The sequence below is a fragment of the Miscanthus floridulus genome, chromosome 2 (assembly GCF_019320115.1).
Source record: "Miscanthus floridulus cultivar M001 chromosome 2, ASM1932011v1, whole genome shotgun sequence".
Taxonomy (NCBI): domain Eukaryota; kingdom Viridiplantae; phylum Streptophyta; class Magnoliopsida; order Poales; family Poaceae; genus Miscanthus; species Miscanthus floridulus.
The window spans coordinates 67,827,095-67,852,442 of NC_089581.1; the positions used below are offsets into that span (position 1 = coordinate 67,827,095).

General features: G+C 48.0%; 2 protein-coding genes across 2 annotated transcripts; both read right to left on the reverse strand.

Annotated features, from left to right (window-relative positions):
• Nucleotides 1-3,297: 3,297 nt before the first annotated feature.
• Nucleotides 3,298-4,870, reverse strand: LOC136525762 (uncharacterized). Its single transcript, XM_066518639.1, has 2 exons — nt 4,298-4,870; nt 3,298-4,213 (listed from the first exon to the last, which is right to left on the reverse strand). Exons 1-2 carry the CDS (start codon nt 4,395-4,397, stop codon nt 3,549-3,551), a joined length of 765 nt encoding a protein of 254 aa, XP_066374736.1. The 5' UTR covers nt 4,398-4,870; the 3' UTR covers nt 3,298-3,548.
• A 135-nt stretch (nt 4,871-5,005) lies between these two features.
• Nucleotides 5,006-21,402, reverse strand: LOC136525754 (soluble starch synthase 2-1, chloroplastic/amyloplastic-like). Its single transcript, XM_066518633.1, has 9 exons — nt 21,019-21,402; nt 20,486-20,716; nt 18,985-19,459; nt 10,669-10,733; nt 9,606-9,683; nt 9,422-9,532; nt 8,664-8,708; nt 7,913-8,086; nt 5,006-6,435 (listed from the first exon to the last, which is right to left on the reverse strand). Exons 1-9 carry the CDS (start codon nt 21,154-21,156, stop codon nt 5,479-5,481), a joined length of 2,274 nt encoding a protein of 757 aa, XP_066374730.1. The 5' UTR covers nt 21,157-21,402; the 3' UTR covers nt 5,006-5,478.
• Nucleotides 21,403-25,348: the final 3,946 nt, after the last annotated feature.

Consider the following 25,348-nt stretch of genomic DNA (forward strand, 5'->3'; position numbering starts at 1 on the left):
AGTTTATTTTGCATATCTTTCTAAGTATGTTTTATTTATCTGTGTTGATTGGTTTACTCTTTTTAATTGCAAGTGATTGAACAATGGTGGGCGGTACGAGGAAGATCACAGAAATTTACAAAAAAATCAAAGCTACAGCTTTAGGGTCAGCTTTAGGGAAAGGTCGAGGGAGGGCTCAAGGCAGGGGTGGGGCACTGGTCGAGGGAACGGAGGTGGTAGAGGTCCAGGGTGGAGGCAGGGGCCAAGGGAAGGGTAAAGGGGCGAGGCCCCCGTCGCCTGTAGCTTCCTCATCGTCGTCTGAGGAGGAGGAGGTACCTTCCGCGCATGCCTCTGGTGATGAGAAGGAGGTACAAGAGGAGGAGGCAGTTGGTTCCTAGGTCTGGTTGCGAGGTCCCTCGACCCTCCCGAGGCGACCGATACCTCTTGAGAGACGCCGGGTGATTCAACCCTCTAGGAAAAAGTAAGTAACTTTAGATGTTCTCAATAATTTTTCGTTTGATATGTTGAAAATTACAATGGAAACTAATAATTTATCTTAATCACTTGGGCAGGGGTTGGATTAAGGTCAGTGGGGGTGATCACAACCACAAGGTTAACGGAATCCTTAGCCTTTTGTGCAGGCTACACTTCCCTAGCTTAGTGTAGTTCGGCGAAGAGCAGGAACCAGCCTACACGTGGGACCACTACGTCGCCGCCCGTGACGCCGCTGATCATGACAGCAGGGTATTCCCCAACAAGACAGAGCGGGTGAAGGGTGAGCTATGGGTAAGTATTCCTCGCACTACATTGCTCAATACATCACATTCACTGGACATTCTTGAAGTAATGACTGTATACATCGTGTCTATATGCAGGACTTCTACAGATGCCAGGAGGGGTACGAGGCAAAGGTGGCCTCCATCTCTGAAGAAGCCACCAAGAAGCTCGTGAAGGACATGCACTACAAGGCGCGCATCCAGGCCATCATCGACTACTATGCTCAATACAGAGGGATAAAGGTTAAAAAAGAAGAGGCAAGAACAATGAACCTGACCTAGGAACAATTCTTGAAGGTAAATATAAAACATTAATACTTACTTTTTATGAGATTAATTACGCTTAATTTTATTTTTTCATATGTCATACACTTGATGACGTAGGTGCCTCCATACTAGTGCGCCCAGCATACCCGGTGCTGGGAATACATGGTGGACAAGTGGTTGGAGCCCGGGTGGGTGGAGATGCACAACGCTTGTCGGGACCGGTGTTTGCTAATGCCAGGTGCATCACACCATCAAGGCAGCCTAAGCCTTGACAAATATAGGGGAAAATAGGTACGCAAATTCATTTCTTTATTCAAACACTCAATTCTGCATAATTTCTAATCATTTTGCATTTTTGCCGCAGTCGTCGTCACATGATGGCTAGCCTTGCTCCCACTTCAAGGCATGGGTTTTGTCCAAAAAGGCAAGGCGACCACAAACATCGACTTCAACCCAGAGGACTCGCCCGAGGCGTACAGCGATCCCAGCATCCACAGCCGCGTCACTAAGTACACAACAATGGCAAGGGAGGTTCATGGGCTAGAGTTCGATCCGAGCACCTAGGATCTTGATGAAGAAATCATGATGAGGGTGGGAGGAGGCAAGAAGCATGGCCGGTACTGGACTGGCGATAGTACAATCGACACGGCCTCTACTCCCACTCTCTCCTAGATCCGAGCAAGGAGCACGAGCTCGAGCCCGGCGATACACCCATGGCCAACCACTACATAGTTTCAGATGGAGGCTCTCCATGTTATTTTTGTTTTATTCATCATTCGTTGATTGTTACGTACTTTAGCTTTGCATTGTAATATTGGGATGAAATATTATAGGCCCGGGTGGAAGCAGAAACGAAGCAACAGGGAGGAGATGTAGGCGAGGATGGAGGAGATAATTCAGCAGAGAGTGGCGGCCGAGCGACAGAACATGGAGGAAGAACAACAGCTGACGATGGAGCATATGATTCATCAGAGGAATAGAGGCCGAGCGGCAGAGGATAGAGGGAAGAAAATCGGTTGAGGATGGACCAAATGTTCCAATACATATAGAATTTTGCATCGAGTATGGGTCAACCTTTGCCACCGCCACCGATGTTATTCCCTCCACCTCAGCCACCCACAACTACTCCTAGTGAGTCACTTGACACCTTATACTGCAGATTGAATACTTTGACTTAGAGAACTTTAGATGTTAGCTCAAAATGACTTAGAGAACTTTAGATGTTAGCACAAAATGACTTAGAGAACTTTAGATCGAATACTTTGCATATTTTGTGACTAGGTAGAGATGTAGAGTCGTGGGTAGTCTTGATGCTTTGTTTAGATAGGTTTTGGTCCACGAGTTGGCCAGATGATATTGGGCATGTGCATTTGCAATATTGCAACTAAACTCTTAAGATTAGCTTGGGCTCCATAGTTCTCTGTTTTGTGCAGAATTAAGTGCAATCTCCATGTGTCAAGGAACCTTAGATATTAAGTGCATCACATATGAATATCAATCTTGTCTCACACATGTAATCTTTTCTCTTTCGTGCAGAATCAATCAGTGGCATCAAATAATCAGCCTCAAGACCCGGATTTATCGCAGTGGTTTCAAGGGCCTCCGTAGTGATTGCATTTGCATTTGTGGGTTATTGTGACTTGTGATGATGGTTTATTATGCCTGTGATGATGGTTTATTGTGAATTATGATGATGATTTATTGTGAATTGTGATAATGGTTTATTATGTCTGTGACATATAATTATGCCTGTGATGATGGTTTATTGTGAACTGTGATGGCTTATTGTGAATTGAGAGGGGTCCGTTATACGCGACAGATTAGTAAAAAAAGGAGTATTGGTCGCTTTGCCGAGTGTCAAGACAAAACACTCGGCAAAAGAGGCAATTTTCTGTTATTCTGGGAACCTTCTTTGTCGAGTGTTTTACCTTTCCTGAGTGTATTCTAATTGGACACTCGGCAAAGTGATCATAAAAATCTGGCCGTTGCGGGCTTGTTTGCCGAGTGTATTGGGCGTGACACTCGGCAAAGTGTCTAAACTTTCCCGAGTGTTTTAGCCTTGACACTTGGCAAAGTTTAGAAACTTTGCCGAGGTGTTTTGGGCTTGACACTCGGTAAAGTTTAGAAACTTTACCGATTGTTTTTTCGTTGTGCACTCGGCAAAAGCGCCGTCACCGTGCCATCCCTTTAACTTTTTTTTGCCGAGAGTTTATTTTTGTCGAGTGTTTATTGACACTCGGTAAAAGGTTTTGCCGAGTGCCCGATGATCGCCACTCGGCAAAGAGCTCTTTGCCGTTAAAATATACGCCGTGTGTTCTTTACCAAGTGAAGCTTTACCGAATGTTTTTTTAAGGCTTTGCCGAGTGCCCCCTCAAATCTACTGTATCCCGTAGTGGTCCCTTCTTCAGTCGGCCATCCATGTGATGGGCAGATTCTTCTTCGATACATATACGCGCGCAGCATTCGTCGCTATGGCCAGGAATCATACCATATCCCGTACCATACATATGCACGCGCCAGCACGGTTTATGGCCAGAGGCTGTACTTGACGTAGATGCCGAGGCTGATGAGGGCCAGCATCACGCCGAGCACAGTGGTGGTCATCTTCCGGTTATGGAGGAAGCGGTAGCCTTGGCGTGACGACGGAGAAGCGGCCGCCGTCACCTCCCCTACCCCACCGGTGTCGTCGCCGCTACCGCTACTGCCGCCACCGGCGTCTTTCGCCGAGCTCGTCACGCGCTGCCTCGCTTCCTGCTTCCGCGGCGTCTCGTGCTTGTCCAAGGCCTGTCCTCGCGAGGCACGATCACGATCACCACCGTCTTGCTCCGCAGCGCCGACGCCGCCTTTCAGTTTCCGGTCTTGCACGTCGTCGCCAGCCGCGGCGGCCGTGCTAGCAGGCTTCGGCAGCGGGGACGACGGCGGCGGCGGCTCCTGCTGCTGCTTGCCGGTGCCGGTGCCGGCCGTGACGGAGTCGATGACCGGGACGGGCTCCTGCAGGACGCCAGGCATGGTGACGCGGACGACGCCGTTGTCGAACTTGGCGTGGATGGCCTTGGCGTCGCACCCGTCGGGGACGCGGAGCTCGAGGCGGAAGCGGCTCCAGCGGTTGCCGTCGACGGGGCGCTCCCCGCGCACGATCAGGCGCCGGTGGCTGTGCACCATCTGCACCCTGATGTGCTCCTTCTTGTACCCTGCCAGCCATTATGCCCACCAGCTAATTAACGTTACTTGCACGAGGAAAATGAACCAAGAAGAAGGGTACACGCATTGCTTGCCTTGGGCGGAGAGGTTGACGGTGAGGGTGTGGGTTGCCGGCTCGCGTTCCATTTGGTGCGGAGGCACGAAGTCCTCGTACACGCGCTCGCTGGAAGCCATGGATCACCCGCTTCTGGCTTCTCTTCTGCCTCCCGATTCAGAGCTAGCTCAGGCGACAACGATTGGGCTGATGATGGACGAACAGGAAATAAAAAGAAATCCAAGGAAAGTCTGGAGAGGAGTATGCACGGGACAGTTTTGTTAAATTGAGGACATGGAAGATTGTTGATGGCCAGATGAATATATATACACACACGCACACGCACTCTTTTTGCACGCATGGAGGGAGATGGTCATCGTGAGCTAGCGGTAGTGCATGTCGGGGGAGTAGGAATCGCTTGACGGAGAGGTAATTTTGCAGGTGGAGTTTGGGGGGCAACTCCGATGGGGGAATGGCGCTCGCCCTGGACCACGTCTTCTTCCCCAGGATCGCGTCTGCGTGTCCCCGGCCAGCCACCGTCAAGGACGCCCAAGCACAATGGCCGCATGAGGTCGGTCTCCAAGAGACTCAAAGCATACATGGAAGTATGGAACCCCGAACCCCAAAGGTTTAAGATCAGCATCTTGACACCGGTGGGCCTGTTTGGGCTATGGTGCCTGGAGTATGATTTGACAGTTGAGTCCGATCCTTTTCAGGAAGACTGCAACACTAAATCATCTACAGGATATGCACGAAAACATGAAGAACTGAACATAGAAACAAGTATCCTAATTTAGAGATACAACAAAGCTACTCAAGATACGGAGCATCAATTTCTCTGCTATCTACTACCCTCCTGTACCAAAGTGTCTAACTGAGCTCGTCCTGTAGAACAAATGAATTCGTAGCCACTTCAAAAAATGCACGACGCTTCCCCAAAATCTTTCCTCTAACATTAACCTCCTTCCAGGAAAAGCCCCATCCACTGTTTGTCCAGGAGGTAGACCCATGATTCACATTTGATGTGATTATTAGGATCTGGCAACAAAAAAATTGACTGTGCGACTCACACCATCCTGCAAAATTCAGGAATTCAGTATAAGGCATGCAGCAGCTGTGTGAAGCGCCAAAAGAATTGAAACAGCCGGTGACTTCTTTGCGACAGAAAGCCCTCAGGTCTGTGAATGACAAATATCAACAGTTCCTTGGACAGTTAAGCAGTCACCACTGATATTTGGCAGCTAGAAGAACTTCCTCATAGAGTTTAGCAGCATTATCCCAGCTTAGATCCTGCATCATCCCTCTACGTTGGATACCTTCCCAACTGCTCCTGTAATTTCTGTATGTGTTCAAGCAGTGCCCTAGGGCATCGATCATTCTGTTTGCCTCTGCTTTCTCAAAAGTCCATCCAACTCCAACCTCCTCATAGGGATTGTAATGTTCGACTGTGTCGCGGAGACCTCCAACCGCATGAACTACAGGGACAGTCCCATACATCATGGCATATAGCTGGTTCAGCCCGCATGGCTCAAACCTTGACGGCATCAATAGTATATCGGCCCCTGCTGTCATCCGATGAGCCAACCGAACAGAAAACCCAACCCAGCCCCTAACCTTGTCATAATGCTGGCTCTCGAGCCTCCTCAATGTATCTTCAAGGTCTTGTCTTCCAGTACCCAACATAATTAATTGTACATCCTGACCAGCAATCCATGGCATTGCCTCTGCTATCAGGTCTACACCTTTTTGATGGTCTAACCGTCCAATAAAAGCAATGACTGGAACATCGCCACGAACTGGGAGTCCGAGTTCTTTCTGTAGCGCTTCCTTGCACTGTGCTTTACCAGTCTGAACAGTTTCTAGAGAATAGTTGGTGTACCCACCAGATTGTAGATGGACATCATGCCTAGGATTCCAATCAGTAGTATCAATACCATTTACAATACCCTGGAATTTCCAATCATTTTCATTAACGATACTATGAAGGCCCCAACCACCATCAGGTGTTTTGAGCTCCCATGCATAACCATGACTAACGGTAAGCAAACGGTCAGCAGCTCTAATACCAGCTGCAAAAATGTTTAGATGATCACCTCCAAATGGATCATAAAGTTTGAACTGATCCATGTAATGACCTGGTAAATCCAGGTAACTGAAATCATCTATCGGGCCACGACCCTGGAAAGAGACATTGAAATTAACTTAACTGAATGGATAGCAAACTGAGTGAATTTATCTTCATGGATAGTATAAACGAAGTAGTTTTAATAGATAAAATATTTACAAAGTAATAGCATCAATGCTAAATTGCTAATGCAAACAGGTTCTAGAGTATAGAAACCAGTACAGCGCTTACAGAGGGTATAGTTATAAAGAGGGCAGCAAAATAGAAGCTGTTATCTGTACATATATCTTTAAAGACAATAAACATGAACCATATTATGTACAAGCATTCTGACATACCCATTATTTTCTAGTGCAACAAATATGCAAGACAGTCAAGGCACTACATAATTTGTGGCTTTCCTATCTGAGACCATGTTAATCTTCATGCCCATTGTTTGCATACAAAACTCTGCCATCATCTTGCGTGACTTATGGTGCATCCAAAGGCTCTAATGATCACACGGTTCCCTGTCTAGAATTAAAGGCCACTTAAAAATTTCATATGAGGCCTAGAGGTATGTTATTTTAAAGGTGTATATTCTTGACTTTTCTTTTTACTGCAGGCGCATTCATGAACACAGAGTCCTATGTCCTGGAAACACCCCCCCCCCCCCCCCCCCCCCCTCCCTCTCTTTTTATCCACATTACCTTGGCATGTGGACCCACACAATTATGCACAAATCCTAGCCCTAGAATCTAGGGGAAACAAAACTCAGCGCTCAGGCACTGTTCCTCACTTTTCTCTCAGCCTCATTACACACACTGACACACATTCAGGTAAAGGAGATCCTCCTGGACACACCAGCTTAGCGCCTTCATTGGTTGCCTCTACAGCCCTACCTGCTGCCATCCAGCCACTTAATGCTACCTTCTGGGTTCCAAGCCCAAATCAAAGAAGCATTTTGAGGCCTTTTGATCAGCAAAGGCTCAGTCAAAGATGCATTCCACATTATAGACTTCTTTCCAATTTGAGAGACCAACCTCAAACGTGTCAAGGCGTCGTCAGTTCATCACAAGGAATGGCAGCAGGTAGGGGTTATGCTACATGATTCACCATGTTTGTCGGTCCAGAATGATTTCCCAGGTACTTATTTTCTCAATCTCTTTGGATTTCTCTTTGTATGCTCACAAGAGGCATGGGCAAAGGCTGCCATACACATGCTAGACATGCGCCTGGGCTCAAATTGCCTGGCAAGTGGCAAGTACAACCATGGGCCACTATGACCTGCGCCCACCGGCCTAACTGCCATCCTAGAGTAGATCACATAATTTTAACTACAACAATAGCAAAGTCTCTTAGTCTTAAACAAGTTGGGGTAGACTACTTATAAACCCAACAAGATGCACCAATGAAGGGGACAACAGAAGTAAATAGGTATAGCAATAGAATATATATAGTAAGAGCAATAATTTTCAATTAACTGAAACAGGTGAGATCCATGTAGTATGAAAGAGTAATAATTCTAACAGTAACAAAAAAAGATCTTACCTGATGTGCTATATTGTGTATCACAAGAACAGAACGGGCATATGGCATAAAACCATTGTCACGATAGTATGCCTTTAAATAAACAGGTAGAAGTGCAGTATGCCAATCATTTGCAATAAACACAAGATTTCCATCACCATAGCAGAAGCCACCACATGGAACATACCATTGAACCTAAAATGATGTTTTCTATAAGCATATTGAATAAGACAATGAAAGAGAAATAACAAGGTTAAACAAAGGCCACATATGTAGGCAATACTTCAACTGGGGAAAAAATTGTACCCCTAGAAAGGGCACTCAAACAGACCAAATGATAAAGTCGTAAAGATATCGTGTCTTATACATAAAAAACTGGATGTATCTGAAGGAGTGTTGCCAAAGGATGGCTAGTCCAGTTGGTTAACTGAGATATGCTAGTCACTCCGGCGGCACCCTCCAGGTCCTGAGTTCGACTCCCAGTGGGAGCGAATTTCAGGCTGGGGGTTAAAAAAATCCCCTCGCCGGTCCCGGGTGCCAAAGCACTGGTTTAAAGGAGACGGCCCATCTCACGGGTTACGTCTCCTAGTGTCGGGCCGGGGCCGGGGTTCGGGGGTTTTCTCGGCCTGTGTGAGAAGGCCTTCTTCTTACGTTTAATGCCCGGGGGGCGGCTTGCCCCTTGCAGGTCGAGTTTTTTGAAGGAGTGTTAATTGTGTAACTAGACATCTTAGATGTCAATGGAACTATAGATGTTACAGCCAAGAAAGGTTACCTCTACAGCTGCTTTGCACAACAAAACCATTCGTTTCCAGATGTCCTGCAGATAAAGGTTAATATGCTTAGTGTCAACAATAAACGACCCAAAAAAGCAAGAAACTGACAGGTACTCCCTCCATTCCAAATTATAAGACGTTTTGGCTTTCCTAGTTACATTACTTTTACTATGTATCTAGACATAGTGTATATCTAGATGCATAGCAAAAGCTATGTATCTAGAAAAGCCAAACTGTCTTATACTCTCTCTATTCCAAATTATAAGACGTTTTAAGTTTCTAGATACTCCCTCCGTTCCAAATTATAAGTCGTTTTGACTTTTTTGGTTCATCCATTTTGCTATGTATCTAGACATATTATTTATCTAGATGCATAGCAAAATGGATGAACCAAAAAAGTCAAAGCGACTTATAATTCGGAACAGACGGAGTACATAACTTTTACCATGCACTTAGATATACACTAGTGTCTAAATGCATAGAAAAATCAATGTATCTAGAAAAGCCAAAAAGTCTCATTATTTGGAATGGAGGGAGTAATTTGGATATAGATTTCATATCAGCTTTTAGTAAAGCAAATGTTTTTATAGCCTGGTGTGTGTTAGGTGTGTTTGAGAGCAGGCTCCAGCCTCTCCTTTGTACTAGGAGCAGGCACTTGCCTCTCCTTTGTGCCTTTTCTCTCTTCTTAATGAAATGATACGCAGCTCTCTAGTGTCGTTCGAGAAAAAAGTATCAGCAAATGAAGTGGTATACTCACAGTTCGGTTCCCACCATAAATTTCACTCTGAACATAGTGGAAGACAGGATTGTCGATGAAAACAAAATCCACACCATCTATGTATGCATGATAATACTTTACTTCCATATCCTGTCCAAACAGAACATTTTCAAGATATATTCAATATGTTAAGCTAATATAATATGATAGCAGAGGAAAATACCTGCCCTGCAACTTGGTAACTTCTTGGCTCTCCTATCTCTTGTGGTTCCTCATAGTCACCATATTTTGGAGCTACTACCTAACAAAAAAAATATAAGAAGTGATTATGTATTTAGTATTTAAATGCTTCTCCAAATGTGGCTATTGAAAATTTAATTTGTGTTGTCTGACAAAAAAACTCAGAAACATAGCCTATGTTCTCTCAAATAAGAATGTGGGTTTGCTTTGGAATGTACTGCATGAGTTATTCCCATACCAGGCACTAACCAAGATTAACAATACAGATCCTATTTTCTAGAAAAATACTGTGCCTAATGGTATTGCGGCTTTTCAAGAGCGTACTTTTTAATGTTGGACATAACAATTATATGAAGGTATGTTTTTACTGGGACCATAAAGCAAAAGGTTAATAGAAATAGTAGACTCCCACAATTAACTAGATTGCACAGTGAAGGTAGCAGAGCACAACAGCGCAATCTAGCCCTAAAACTTAGAATTTAGGCAATTTGAGCTGCAGAAAAATGCTTCTATTATAGCTGAAATATTTTGGCCCAAACACATGAGTTCTGCTGAGCATATCATGAATAGATCTTAGTCTTTTGTGAAAATCCAGTTTGTATAAGGAGGCCATAGAGCATATGACTGGCACAGCTGGTTAATTATCGTTGTCCACTCAATATGGTTTTATAGTGGCCACAATGTCAGGTACCTACAAACTCAATTGTCAATCCTCTTTAGTTGAACTAAAAACGATTTTCCCTTGTGCCGGATGGGGAACAGTAGAAGGCTTAGGGATTGGTGCTCTCTGTAACCATGTGAACTGAACTGACTTTGTGTTGGTGTGTGTAAGGGTTCTTGTCTTTTTTTTTCTTAATATAAAGAAATGCAGGTCTCCTGTGTTTTCGAAAAAAAACTAAAGATTTTGCAACCATCTACTGGATGAATAAGTGATTTTATGGACTTTACAGCCATCCTGTTTATCTTCCATGTTAACTTGCACCACTTCCAACTAGTAGGAGCTTAGTTAAATCTCTTTCAGATACGATAGCTCATAAAAGGCACACCATGACACGATGACCTCTCCTGGCCAAAGCCTTAGGCAATGCTCCAGCAACATCCCCAAGCCCACCTGCAGGAAATTGGTACAAGGTTATTGCAAACAAAGTGAACAAGGGATTAAATGATCAGTATATGCGGAGCATATATATATATATATATATATATATGTGCATGATAAAAATAACAACTCCCAATATCTATAATAATTTAGCGGATATATCATTAAAATCAGTGGCGAACTCATATGTGCACTAGGGGGTCACTAAAACCACACCCTTTTTGCCCAAAGAAAAGGTTATTTACTTGTACATATTTATTTTTAAAAATAAGGGATTAAATGATGTCACCAAATGTAGGCAGGCACATCAACAGCAAAGCCTTTAGTTCCAAGCATATTAAGTAGCCAAATAAAAAATATCAACCTGCCTGTTAGAGAAAAAGAAAAATATCAGTCTGTCCAGTTGTCTCTTTGACCCCACAAGTCAACATAGGTTAACAACCCACTGACAAGCAATCCCACCTTTCTAAAACTGAAAAGATCACCCAAATTTTTAAGTGGAATATGAAAAGTTCAGTCATCTTTCAAACATCGAACACAACATTCAATCATGAAAAGGCAAAGATGTAAACCATTTAACTTGCGATTCACTTCTGAATTTTGCATGATAGCAGCAGTAAGCATGCATAAACACTCAGGGAAGTACGTGACTGAGTTATGGCCAGGATGCAGCATAATCAAGAATTAGGCAACAGTACGGGTTGTAATGGTTTTCCATAAAGTTGTGCTTCCTCCACCACTAAGGGCCTGTTTGGCTCACGTCCACAGCGTGCTGCAGCTTGTTATGGCGTGCCTTACTGCGGAGGAAGTAGGGAGGATCGACGGTTGTGCGGGGGCGCGTGGGTTTGCGGCGAGTCGGCGCCGTGATCGAGATCGATCTCGGCGACAACGGGGAGACGAGGAACAGGGAGACGAGAGAGACACCACCAGGCGCCCAAGGGAGATGCAATCTCAATCCTGGGCTGGTTTTTATTCACTTCGTTTGGGACTCTTATAGTCCTTACATATGACGACTATTACTTGCTAACAAATCCCCTTGATTTCCTAACAAACTTAGCTAACCAAATCTCCTTGACTCAACTAGACTCCCTGAAACTCGGACTGGACCAACCGACGTCGTGGTGACCGCGCACGGCTACTCCTGCGCATGCGTCAGCCACTAGATTTGTCCCTCCTCTTGTAGACGTTCCCCACCATAACATCTCTCCCGTCCTCCGGAAACAGCTCGTCCTCGAGCTGGAAGGTCGGGTACGCAGCACGGAAGTCGTCCACTGGTTCCCAAGTGGCGTCAGCGGCAGGCAGGTTCGCCCACTGAACCAGGACTTGCCATGCACCGCGGCTGAGACGGGAACGCAGCACGCGTTCTGGCTGGAGCAGGGGCCGACCGTGGCGAAGCGGAGGCAGGGCCGTCGGTGCGTCGGGTGGAGTGCCGCGGAACGCCTTGAGTAGACCGACATGGAACACGTCATGGATTCGTGCTCCGGCCGGCAGCTCCAGGCGATATGCCACTTCATTGATGCGCTCCAGCACCCGGAAAGGACCGGCAAACTTGGGGCCAAGCTTGCCCTTACGACCGGGCGCGGCGGACTGGGTGTGGCGAAGGAGGCGAAGAAGCACCCAGTCGCCGACCGCAAACTCCAGGGCGCGATGCTTGGCGTCGTAGAAGCGCCGGGCGTGCTCCTGAGCCTGCAGAAGACGAGCGCGAACCTCGGCGAGGAACTCGTCGCGGTCGGAGAAGAGGGCGTCCACAGCGTCCGTGCGGGCACTGCCGGGCGCGTATGGCAGGAGCTCCGGGGGTGCGCGGCCGTAGACGACGGTGAACGGCGACGAGCTGAGCGCTGAGTGGTAGGCGGTGTTGTAGCAGTACTCCGCCCACGGAAGCCACTCCAGCCAGTCCCGTGGCCTGTCGCCGGTGAGGCAGTGCAGATACATGGCGATCGTCTTGTTGACTGCTTCCGATTGCCCATCCGTCTGAGGGTGGAAGGCCGTGCTCATGCGAAGCTTAACGCCGGCCTGCTGGAACAAGTCACGCCACACATTCCCGGTGAAGACGGGGTCTCGGTCGCTGACAATGGAGTCGGGGAAGCCGTGAAGTCGAACAATGTCGTGGAAGAAGGCGCGCGCGACGGAGGATGCCGTGTACGGATGACCCAAAGGAATGAAGTGCGCGTACTTCGAAAACCGATCCACAACGGTGAGGATGACGCTCTTGCCGTGGACTTTAGGCAGTGCCTCGACGAAGTCCATGGCAATGTCTGCCCACACGCGAGAGGGCACCGGCAGCGGCTGCAGAAGCCCCGCCGGATGCAAGGCTTCGGTCTTGTTCTTCTGGCACGTGGCGCAGGACTGGATGAAGTCGTGGACGCGGCGACGATCGTGCTCAACAAAGAACTCCGTCCGAAGCCGCTGCAGCGTCTTTTGGATCCCTTCGTGCGCCTCAGTATGCGCGAGCTGGAGCACGACGTCCAGTAGTGGGGAGGTGTTGGGGACGAAGACCTTCCCCTTGTAGATCAGGAGCCCATCATGTAGGACCCAGTCTATGCCGCGTGCTCCGGCCTCCACGTCGGTGCAGAGCGTCTGGAGCTCGGGCGAGGCCGCCAGCTCGCTACGCAAGTCCTCGAAGAGCTGGAACGTGGGGGTGGACACCGCGGCCAGCGCTGGTTCAGCGGCAGGGAGCGCAGCCAGCAAGGATGTCTCGCCGTCGCGCCTGGAAAGAGCGTCCGCGACGACGTTGAAGCGGTCCAGCCTGTACTCCACCGAAAAATCATAGCCGATCAACTTACTGATCCAATGGTGTTGGGGGATTGTCGAGAGCCGTTGATTGAGCAGGAACTTGAGCGCGTAGTGATCTGTCCGGAAGACGAAAGCGCGGCCCCAGAGGTAGGGACGCCAGTGCCGCACCGCCTGCGCCAAGCCGATCAACTCCCGCTCATAGGCCGCGACTTTGAGGTGGCGCGCCGCGAACGGCCTGCTGAAGAACGCGACAGGGCCATCGCCTTGATGTAGAACAGCCCCGAAGCCCGACCCTGACGCGTCGCAATCAATGCAGAAGGCGCAGTCGAAGTTGGGCAAGTGCAGGACGGGCGCCTCGGAGAGCGCCTTCTTCAGGGCGGCGAACGCCGTGTCCGCCGCTGTCGACCATTGAAATGCGTCCTTCCTCAGCAGGCTAGTGAGAGGCGCCGCTATGGAGCCGTACTCGCGGATGAAGCGTCGATAATAACCGGCGAGGCCGAGAAACCCGCGCAGTCCCCGGGCAGAACGCGGTTGCGGCCATGACTGCACCGCGGCCACCTTAGTGGCATCCATGGCGACCCCCTCTTGTGATATGACGTGGCCGAGGTACTGGACGGTCGATGATGCAAAGGTACACTTGGACCTCTTCAGGTGCAGCCCGTGTGCGCGAAGAACGTCGAGGACGGCGCGGAGCTGCAGCAAGTGTTCGGTCCAGGACGAACTGTAGATAAGTATATCGTCGAAGAAGACGAGGACGCAGCGGCGAAGGAACGGCTTGAGCACCAGATTCATGAGAGCTTGAAATGTCGACGGCGCGTTAGACAAGCCGAACGGCATGACCAAAAATTCAAAATGGCCGTGGTGCGTGCGGAACGCCGTCTTGGTCACGTCGTCGGCGTGCACGCGGACTTGGTGATAGCCCGATCGAAGATCTAGCTTGGAGAAAAATTTGGCGCCATGGAGCTCGTCCAGTAGCTCCTCAACGACGGGAATCGAGAACTTGTCTTTCACCGTGGCCGAGTTGAGCGCCCGATAATCAACACAGAAGCGCCATGATCCGTCGTGCTTCTTGACGAGGAGGACGGGCGCCGAGAAGGGCGATGTGCTGGCGCGAATCGTGCCCTGGCGCAGCATCTCCTCGCATTGACGCTCCAATTCATCCTTCTGGAGCTGCGGGTAGCGGTACGGTCGGACGGCGACCGGGTCCGTGCCCACCTTGAGGTGGATCCGGTGATCGCATGGCCGGGCCGGTGGTAGCCCGGTTGGCGGTGCGAAGACATCGTCGAAGGATGCCAGGAGCCGCTCCAGCAAGTCGTCCTCTGACTCCTTGGCGACCACGAGCGAGTGGAGGTGACGTGGCAGTGCGGGTACCGCGGTGGGCGCGCCCACCCCTGTCCATAGCACGCGGCGTCCACGGCGGTGGAAAGCCATGCGGCGGCCCTCGAAGTCCCACAGGATGGGGCCCAGCGTGCTGAGCCATGAGATGCCCAGCACCATGTCATATGCGTCGAGAGGGATGGAGTAACAGTCGATGTAGAACTCCTCCCCCCCCAACCTGGATGGGCAGGCGACGGGCCAGGCCACGGCAGGCGACGCGGTCACCATTGGCGACCACGACGTGGGCGCCCTTGCTGTCCCCGAACGCGAGGCCGGTTCGGCTCGCGGCAGCCCCACTGATGAAATTGTGGGTGGAGCCCGAGTCCAGCAACGCGACGAGGTCCTGTCCGCCGCAGTGGACGCGTAACTGCATGGTGGCTGGCGCGCAGATTCCCGTGATCGCTGACAACGAAATCATGGGCTTCTCGGGGTCGAACGGCTCCGTTGCGTCAGCTGGGGCGGGGCTGTTGCCCTCGTCGTCATCGTCGGGCTCCTCGACGATGTAGTCCTGCGCTTCCAAATAGAATAATCGGGCGCATTTGTGGCCCCGGGCATATGGTTCATCACAATTATAGCAAAGGCCCAACTTACGGCGCTCGGCCATCTCCTCTGGCGAGAGTCGCTTGAAGGTGTTCACAACGGTCGTCGGCTTGGTGGGTGCGCCGCCGTAGCCCTCTGGCGCCGGGAGAGCTGGAACGCCTCCCGCGCGGCGTGCCGGGCGTGACGAGGGAAACGCGGGTCGCAGATGGATGTTGCGCCGCTCATAGGCGCGGGCCAGGCGCATGGCGTGCTGTAGATCCCGCGGCTCCATGAGCTCCACGTCGACGCGGATGTATGTCGGCAGCCCACCGGTGATCAGCTTAGCCTTCTGGAGCGTGGTGAGTTCGCCGGCATGCGCCGCACGGGCTTGGAATGCCTCCATGTAGGAGTCCACGGAGGAGCCGAACGGCAGCCGCGCCAATTCGGCGAGGTGGTTCGTTCCAATGGCGGGCCCGAAGCGCTGGTGGACATAGTGACGGAAGTCTGGCCAGGACGGCTGGCCGATGTCTTGCTCCAGGACAAGGTACCATTGCTGGGCAACCCCTTTAAGGTGGTAGGACGCCAGCCAAACCTTGTCAACCTCGCGGGTGAGCTGGCCGCGAAAAAATTGCTCACACTTGTTGAGCCATCCCAGCGGATCCTCCTGGCCGTCGTAGGTCTCGAACGAGATCTTGTTGTACTTGGGAACGCCGGCGGCCTCCCATGCCGGAGCCTGCGGGGGGTATGGCTGGGACGATGCCATGTGGGCCGAGGCCGGCAGGGGCAGGGTCTGCCCAACCGATCCGTAATTGTGGTTGGGGATTTGTGATGGGGATCGAGGGAATTGGATCTGATGCAGCGGAACTCCCGTGGGCGGCGGCGCCGGCGCCGGTTGCGACTCGGGCAGCCCTGCCGATGTCAGGGGCAGGGAGGGGAACACCGACGCAGAGGAGTCGCCCGCGCTTGGAGTGACGTCCGTGATCACCGGCATCGAGGTGACGGGGAGCTTTGGAACGCCGGCGAAACCCGGCATGCCAAACTGGGGAAACGCCGGGCGGCCATCGAGGGCCGTCAGGCGGCTGCTTTGATCCGCTAGTTGATGATTGATGGCAGTCATCTGCAGCTGCACATTGTTGAAGGCGATGGTGAGCGAGGCGAGCGAGTCTGCGATGGAGGCGAGGGTGGGCGGTGGAGCGGGTGGTGTAGTGTGGACGAGCGGCAACGACACACCGGACGTAGGCACCACGGAGGAGGGCACCCCGGTGGATGGCGTCACCGTCGCCGAGACAGCCCCAGACGTCGCCATGAAGTTTGATACCAGGTTGTTATGGCGTGCCTTACTGCGGAGGAAGTAGGGAGGATCGACGGTTGTGCGGGGGCGCGTGGGTTTGCGGCGAGTCGGCGCCGTGATCGAGATCGATCTCGGCGACAACGGGGAGACGAGGAACAGGGAGACGAGAGAGACACCACCAGGCGCCCAAGGGAGATGCAATCTCAATCCTGGGCTGGTTTTTATTCACTTCGTTTGGGACTCTTATAGTCCTTACATATGACAACTATTACTTGCTAACAAATCCCCTTGATTTCCTAACAAACTTAGCTAACCAAATCTCCTTGACTCAACTAGACTCCCTGAAACTCGGACTGGACCAACCGACGTCGTGGTGACCGCGCACGGCTACTCCTGCGCATGCGTCAGCCACTAGATTTGTCCCTCCTCTTGTAGACATTCCCCACCATAACACAGCTCGTCGCGCCACAAGTGTGGCACGTCATGTCGGCCAAACACTCGCACCGCAGTTCGCCGAAGGTTTGGCGGCCACCGCAGCAGCTAGTTCATTTTTTACGCCGCAGCTTGCCAAATGTCTGGCGGACGATTCGTCCGCAACACTCGCGGTGCGGCCACAGCTGTGGCGTGTGCGGTAGCGGCAGGAGCCAAACAGGCCCGAAATATAGGATGCATGGGATCCATGCAGGCACAATTTTGAAATTTTAACCTCTAATTTATATAAAATGTAGGCAGACAACATAAGGTAATGCTATTAGATTTAATATACTTTTTATTACGCATATCTTTATTTGTTTTACCGGCATATGTTCCATAAAAACAAAGGTGAAAGGTGTACACTGAAATTCAGAACTTACAAAACAACTTATCCCAAACGTTTTTATTACGCATATCTTTATTTGTTTTATTTGTTTTACCGGCATATGTTCCATAAAAACAAAGGTGAAAGGTGTACACTGAAATTCGGAACTTACAAAACAACTTATCCCAAACGACAGAGAGGGTAGCAAACCTCTTTCTAAAATCATAAAAATTAAACTTTAACAGGCTTCCACTTAACATATATTTCTCACCCCTCACGGCGGAGTGAGGTGGTGATCTTTGTAAGGGGCTGGTTTCCCTCTCTTAATACAAAGGTATGCAGCTCTCCTGCGTATTCAAGAAAAAAAACACAGGCTTCTACCATAAATAGCTTGCAAAGTCGCGAAATTCATACTGCATGTATTGCCAAAAATGGATATGAAATCGATAGTATGTACAAAAAGTTTTAAAATCATACATGGTAGGGTCAACTCTGAGAAGTTGGTGTACATGCCTCAAGTTGTGGATAAATAATTCAGCATGCAACACATACTTATATGAAAAATAAATGCCTTTTATTGAATTGTTGGTCATATAGGCATCACACCTTATTAAGTAGCCAAAAGATCAAACGTGTAAACTTTAGCATGTGTGCTCTTCTTCAAGCAAGCACAATATACGAAACATGAAGTAAAACCTATGGAAAAAAATTAGCAGAAACAAGCAAAAGGTAGCCTAGTTTCATCTAGATACTTTTCACGATTCGCTGAAACCGATCTCAAGCATTGCAGCACAATTGCATGTAGACTTTAGAGCAGCCACTACAGAGTGGACATGACTAGTGAGTTACAGGGTTTGGGTTTGAAAATTGGGAAATGAGCCTAACAGCACCTGTTCTGTCGTACTTAGAGAAATAACATCAATTTTGCACTTGACTACCTAATAAAATCTCAAACACATGTAAATTTGGAAATTACACTCCTTGGTCAAATGGCATTTTTTCCTCGAACAATGCAGGAGAGCTGCATGCCATTTCATTAAGAAAAAATGGCGGTTTTTCACCATTATAATGACTTAAAGTTCCATACAAGAGAACAGATGGATTCCTCTGCCCTGCAAGCCTAATCTAAGTTAGAGAAGTAGAGCATTTGTGGCATTATGATAAAATGTCTAACGGGATATTCCAGGGATTGATATTTTCCAAAATTGCCATCCTTTCTGGAGTTATTTGGCCATTGAGGTTCTTTGCCATGCTATATATTTTTCTTTTTGGACTGACTGCAATCCTATTGACCTAATCATCCCTTTGAAAAAGTTTCAGATTGTGAGCTTGTACTTCCTTTTCTTAGCTATCACTACAGTCCCCAATCACAGAATCACAACTCAATTCCACCCCACAGTCCACACTATTCTTTTCGAAGAATGTGGTAAAGTGACAGCACCAGCATACAAATCGGAAAAATAATGTTCATGCTAAGTTTCAACCACACCATTACAAGAAAAACAAAGCACATAAGAAATGTAATTATATCATTCAGTTCTTGCCTGTTTTGGACCAAGGAGCACACTCTGCGGCTACCAATATGACATTCATAACATCAACTCCACCAGATGCATTGTCATTTGTTCCCTCGTTAACTGACTGCTCATGTTCGCTTACTTGACTTAGTTGTACCACATAATCTTGTTTCATACCATTATCTGCTTCTAGTTCATACACGCTACGAGCAGCTCTAGGAAAACTGTTATGCTGATAATTCTCACTGAAATCAGTCCCGTCATCTTTTGAACTTTCATAGTATTCATTCTGATTGTAGATGGATTCTCCGTAATTGGTGTCAAATTCAGATTGCTGTGAAGAACTATCATGGTATGTCTGATGGCCATAGCCAATCTCTGTGCTCTCTGCAATTGCATTTAGGTTTGATAAGGAACCATCACTCTGACCACTGAGTGGGTCTTGCTCATTATGAATGGAACTGTCAAGCATAGTTGTGAGGTGCTTCTTCTTTTCTGCTATCTGAATAATTTACCCACATATCATCATTCGAAACATCATATAGTTCAATAAACAATACAACAGATGCATATACTACACCTCCATCTATCTTTAAACACTAGTTCCAAAGCAGAGCAGGTACTGAAAAACAGGCCAAAATGGGAAAAGAACAGCAGTGTGGTGACATTCTTAAATTATCCGCGCATTCCCAATCTGTATTATGAAAAATCTTAGATTCCGACAGGAATATATTAAAGGGACACATTCCTCAGTATATTCAATGCATTAGCAGTAATCATTTGCTTATATGGAAGGTTGTAAATGGTAAAAGAGGCTCCATTCCTAATACTGTCACCTTCTTCCACAAAAATATAACCCATCCAGGGCCGATTCCTGACACTGTCAGCTTCTTCCACAGAAATGTAACCCATCCAGACTACCCACAACCCATGTTTGGCATAAACACACGTCATGTGTGAAACAGTAAAATTAAAAAAAAAAGTGACTACAGGGAAAACAGAAGTCAGACTCAATTTTGAGTCCAACATTCTTCTGTAAAACCATATTTTAACGAAGTCTCTTCAAACAATTTGAGCAGGTGCATGTATGTAAACTTCATCCACATATGGAAGACATAGGCTATGTAATGTTTTATTTTTTTACCAGGAAAAACAGCAGGGGAAGCCCCCACTGTTAGATTTTATTAAAACACAAAAACAAACACTGAGCCAAACAAACGGAAAACACTTCAGCTAAGCCCTAGCAAGGCTAGAACAAGAAGAAAAACAAAGAACCACTAAACACAGGAATCTACCCAGGAGAGAAAAACAGATCGCTTGTTTTAAGAAATCCTATACGCTTGAAGTAATGTACAACAGCACTGGACTCGATTGCTGGAATACAGATAATAATTTTCTAGTTTCATGGATTGTCACACAATATTATATCAAAGATCCACAGTTCAAACAGTACATACAATCTAAAACTGTATGGATTAATTACTGACAAAAATATTTGATTCCATCATAAAAGCATGTAAAATAGTACCTGCTCCATTACGACCTTGTGCCTTGCCAGCACTTCTTTGCTTTTCTTTAAGGCGGTACGAAGGGTCTCGCTGGTGATATGGTCGAAATCCTCCTCGTCGTCATCGACACTGACTTGACCAGCAGCATTGCCATCCATCCTTGCGACACTTATACCCTTGTGAAACCCCCTTCTGATCGATCGAGTGAGCACCACGGGCCACCCCGAACCAACTTCCGCACAGGACCTCACCTAGGAACACACGGAGAGAGCAACACCAGTCAGCACGCGCACAACAAAACATTAGACATCAAGACATGCACACCCAAGAGTTCACCCAAATTCCTAAGATTAAAAAAAAAGAGAGTTCACCCAAATTCCGCCATGCGCCAACGGATTGGCCCAGGCTTCAGTGTTGAAGAACTCATGTTCAGACCATTGACTTAGGTCGCGGTGCGGCGGGGCACCAGTGGAAAGCGACTCCGCCGATAGTTTCAGCTGCCAGATCACTAAAACAGACGCGCATTTCAAGCGGAAGAATGAAGCAGGCTCACCGGGTTGCAGCGGCGGCGTGGGGTGCAAGCCTGCGGGCGCAGGGTGAGTCCCCCGCAGGTGAGGGGAGGAGGGACGACGCGGGGGCGCACCAGCGGCGGCGCGTGCACCGGGGCGACGAGGAAGGTGGAAGCCGCCATTGGAGCGCGCAGCAAGGTGCGGGCGGGACTGGCCTCCGTTCCACTTCCACCAGTGGAGCCGGAGCTGTGCTAGTACTCGTCACCTGGCGCGTGGCGCAGGCTATCTCGCTACTGAAGTACTGATCCGGAGCTGAGGTGGGAAGGGGACGCGGAGAAGAAGGTGCTCCTTTACTCTTCTCTCTCTCCTCGCGAGTCGCGAGGGGAGTGAGCCGGACGAGGGGGGGCTCGCACGCAGCTCGTGCCGTTGCTAGTTTCTGGCCGCTGGTTGAAATTGACCGAAAAAACTAAAATATCGTATGAGAAAAATATTATTTTGAAAAAAGAAATCGAATAAACTGATTTTTAATATAAAGCGAACGAGACCTCTGTTGCTTTTTTTTTCCTTTTCTGGAGCGTCGTTTTCTACAGTTTCGCGGTGTAAGCTGTGCGACGTTGCTGGCCACGAGGGGAGGCCGTGAAGAACGTGTGGCCTCCGTACATCCTTTTCCGCCCTTTCTCGCCACTCTCCTTTTGAATCCTAGGCAGGATTTTTTTTCTCCTACTAGAACACCAACGAGCATTCGGAGTTTTCTTTGGAGGTTATTTGTTTGGATTGTGAAGAAGGCTGGATTTATTTCGTTTTCATTTCGCATGCCATACATAGTTGATGCTTATAACACAATTGTGTGTAGCACAGGAAACCTTTCTTTCATGTGCTGCCGACGGTCTCTTGCTGAAAAGAATTACTTCTTAGCTTAGAATTAGATGACATCACAATTTTACATACATGTGTTCATAGAGCAACTCCAAGAACCTAAACCAAGAGCCCAAAACCTGTATTAGAGCTTTGGGGGAAATAATACCCTCTAAAATAAAAATAAATAACGTATTTTTAGGTTTGTCCAAAATCATTCCTTCTAGTTTTTGAAGTGGCTTATTGTTGACACTTGTAGTGCCACGCAAAAAAATCTGCAAGTGCACGGATATTAAAGTAGCTTTTCGAGAGTATTATCGAGTACCGTATCCATAGAAAAACGTGTGAGATTAACGACGGACAAACCTAACCAGGGATAGCGACAAGATTAAAGATAAACAGGAGTATAGAGAGAACTTCTAAGGTTCTTAGCTTCTAACCTAAGAAAGAGTTGTATTCTAGTGTTCACCTGGGGACATTACTAAGAAAAAGCATAGCAAAAATATAACTTCTTCCGTCACAACACAGGTCCTATTAGACCTGCAGACGGGAGGTGGACTACAGAGTATCAACGAGACTGTCACTCCCGCGATCTACTGTTGGCAGTGCTTAACTCCATTTCTAACCGCCAATTATCATATAAAAACTGCTAAAATAAACACCAAACTTAGACATAGGGTTTTAGAACTAACAATCTCCACAAGTTTTGGTGTTTGACCATTTATAGGAGAGCATTCATGGAATACATGGAAAATACATTCAAAATGCGCAGAGAAACAAAGTATGACATGGTATTGTACAAAGTAAGAAGAGCCCAGAAGGAGAAGGCCTACTACATACCACACTAAATCAAGGCCAAGTATATGGAGAAAAAGGGCCCAAACCCAAACCAAACTATCTCCAAATGGCGTAAAACTTTACAGGCATGGCCCAAACATCCCGAGAGACCCACCAGACAAAACTTGGCCCAGGACGATGTCTCCAGGGGCCGCCCGCCCCAATACGGGCTTGCCTCGGGCCCAACCTTGACCAGGTGCTTCTTACCGCCTCTCTAAGGTCGGTTGCGGCGGGGATCTCCTAAAAATAGCTGAGCAAACCGCCCTTGGGATGCTATAAAAGGAGGGGGAAGGCTCCCATTCTACGGACACCACAACAAGGCAAAAAGCTTCTCCACTTTTGAGCAACACTCCAAGGGCTTAGGCCCTAGTAGCTAGCTAGAGTTGCAAGGGAGAGATGTGAGGGAGAGTTCGGGGAAGAGCCGGGCTTGTCGGTGTCTCTCCGCCTTGTACCTCAACGGATACTTGTGCCTCAACGGTTTTCCCACTAAGTGAGTATTCATGATTCCTTTAGTATAAAGTCTTTGACTAGTTAAGCTATACTCTTATTTGTTTACGGTTTCATCGTCCGTCTCTATGGCGGATGCTGTAGTAGAAGGGCCCTGATAGAGATGGATAACCCTTGCATGCACGCTAGAGTAATAGTTGATAGCGTAGATATGGTGTCCAGGCTAGAAGCTATCTTCATTTGCTTCGTTCCCCACGATTTAGGGGTAGACGGTAGGTGGTGACAGCCCTATCCGTCCCTCGTACCCCTCCACATACGAGTTCAACATAGAGCGAAGGCCGGTATCGCTTGGCAGACCAGGTGTAAGCCGACACCTGAAGTGAGCAAGTAGGAGTCATGTTTGAAAGTGCAATCAAGCCCTAATTATGGGTTTTGGTGATAATGACCACGTAATTAGAGAACTAATAAGATTTATCGAGATGACAAGTAGGAAATTCATGTTCGAGGATGCTACACGAAACGGAGGAGCCCCCAATTACAAATGTAGATGGCTTCAAACTCAAAGGAGGTTTAAATTTTTTTATATTTTGAATTTGAGTATAGGAAAAGCCGTACTATAAAGGGGGACACAATGATTAAGCTAATATGTGCTACCAAGTGCTCAAACATACACATGCATCCTTAGATTCACAGTCAAGACAGTCTACACTTCACTCTTACCCTTGCTGTCTTACGTGGTGCGGCACTACCGCACTTAAGCCGTGGCACTACCATGACTTAAGTGACCGTTGGGGGCTGGGGGTATTTATACCCTTCCCCTTCCTTCCCACCGGTATACTGTCTCTTCTTCCTCACTCCAACTCATCCAAAACAGAAAGGAGCCTCTTTCTCTCTCTTCCTTCATTGTTGACCTCAAGCCCCCAAGCAAATCCATTGATTTCCGTATCAATCTTTGAGGAAAAAAGGTCCAAAACTCGATTAGAGAGTAGCTTCATTGATTTCCCAACTCTAAAGAGCACTTGGTTCACATTTTAGTCGGCGTTTGTGTTTGTTACTCTTGGAGCTTGGCTCCTAGCTAGCTAGAGTGTCGCCCATGGAGCTTGCCAACTTGTGTGGCAGCCCTAAGAGATTTGTAACCATCTCTTGAAGCTAGTAAACTCACCCCTGAAAGGTCCTAATGGCTAGAGGGGATGTGAATAGCCTATTAAAAATTTCTACAACAACACTTAGCAAACCGGTTAGACAAATATGAGGCGAAGCGAGTGTTGCGCTAGCCTACTTAAAATGCAAGCTATCTACCATAATTCTAGTTTATATAGTCTCTATCCACACAATGGCTATATCACTACACTAAGTTAGTGTGCTCTCAAAGGCTAACTAAAGAGCCACACTAACTAAACTAATAAGCTCTTATGACTAGCTACACTAAAGAGCTTGACAACTAGTTTGTGGTAATGTAAAGAGAGAGAGCAAGATGGTTATACCACCGAGTCAAGGAATGAACTAATCAATCACAAGAATGAATACCAATGAAGATCAATCACCTCAGAATCAAATGATGGCACAATGATTTTTTTATCGAGGTTCACTTGCTTGCTAGCAAGCTCGTCCTCGTTGTGGCGATTCACTCACTTGGAGGTTCACGCGCTAATTGGCATCACACGCCAAACCCTCAATAGAGTGCCGCACAACCAACACAAGATGAGGATCACATAAGCCATGAGCAATTTACTAGAGTACCTTTTGGCTCTCCACCGAGGAAAGGTCAAGAACCCCTTACAATCACCACGATCGGAGCCGAAGACAATCATCAACCTCCGCTCGACGATCCTTGCTGCTCCAAGCCATCTAGGTGGCGGCAACCACCGAGAGTAACAAGCCAAACCCATAGCGAAACACGAACACCAAGTGCCTCTAGATGCAAACACTCAAGCAATGCACTTGGATTCACTCCTAGTCTCACAAAGATGATGACTCAATGATGGAGATCAGTGGGAGGGCTTTGGCTAAGCTCACAAGGTTGTTATGTCAATGTAAAATGGCCAAGAGAGTGAGCTTGAGTCGACCATAGGGCTTAAATAGAGAGCCCCCATGAATAGAGCCGTTAGCTCTCTGTTCCTTGAAAAATTGGGGTGATCGGATGCAAGACCCCAGCGTTCGGTCCTTAGATTTTTGCCATGTGTCCCCGGCTTCAAATGTTGATCGCCTGATCTTAACGGTCATTAGTGCACTTAA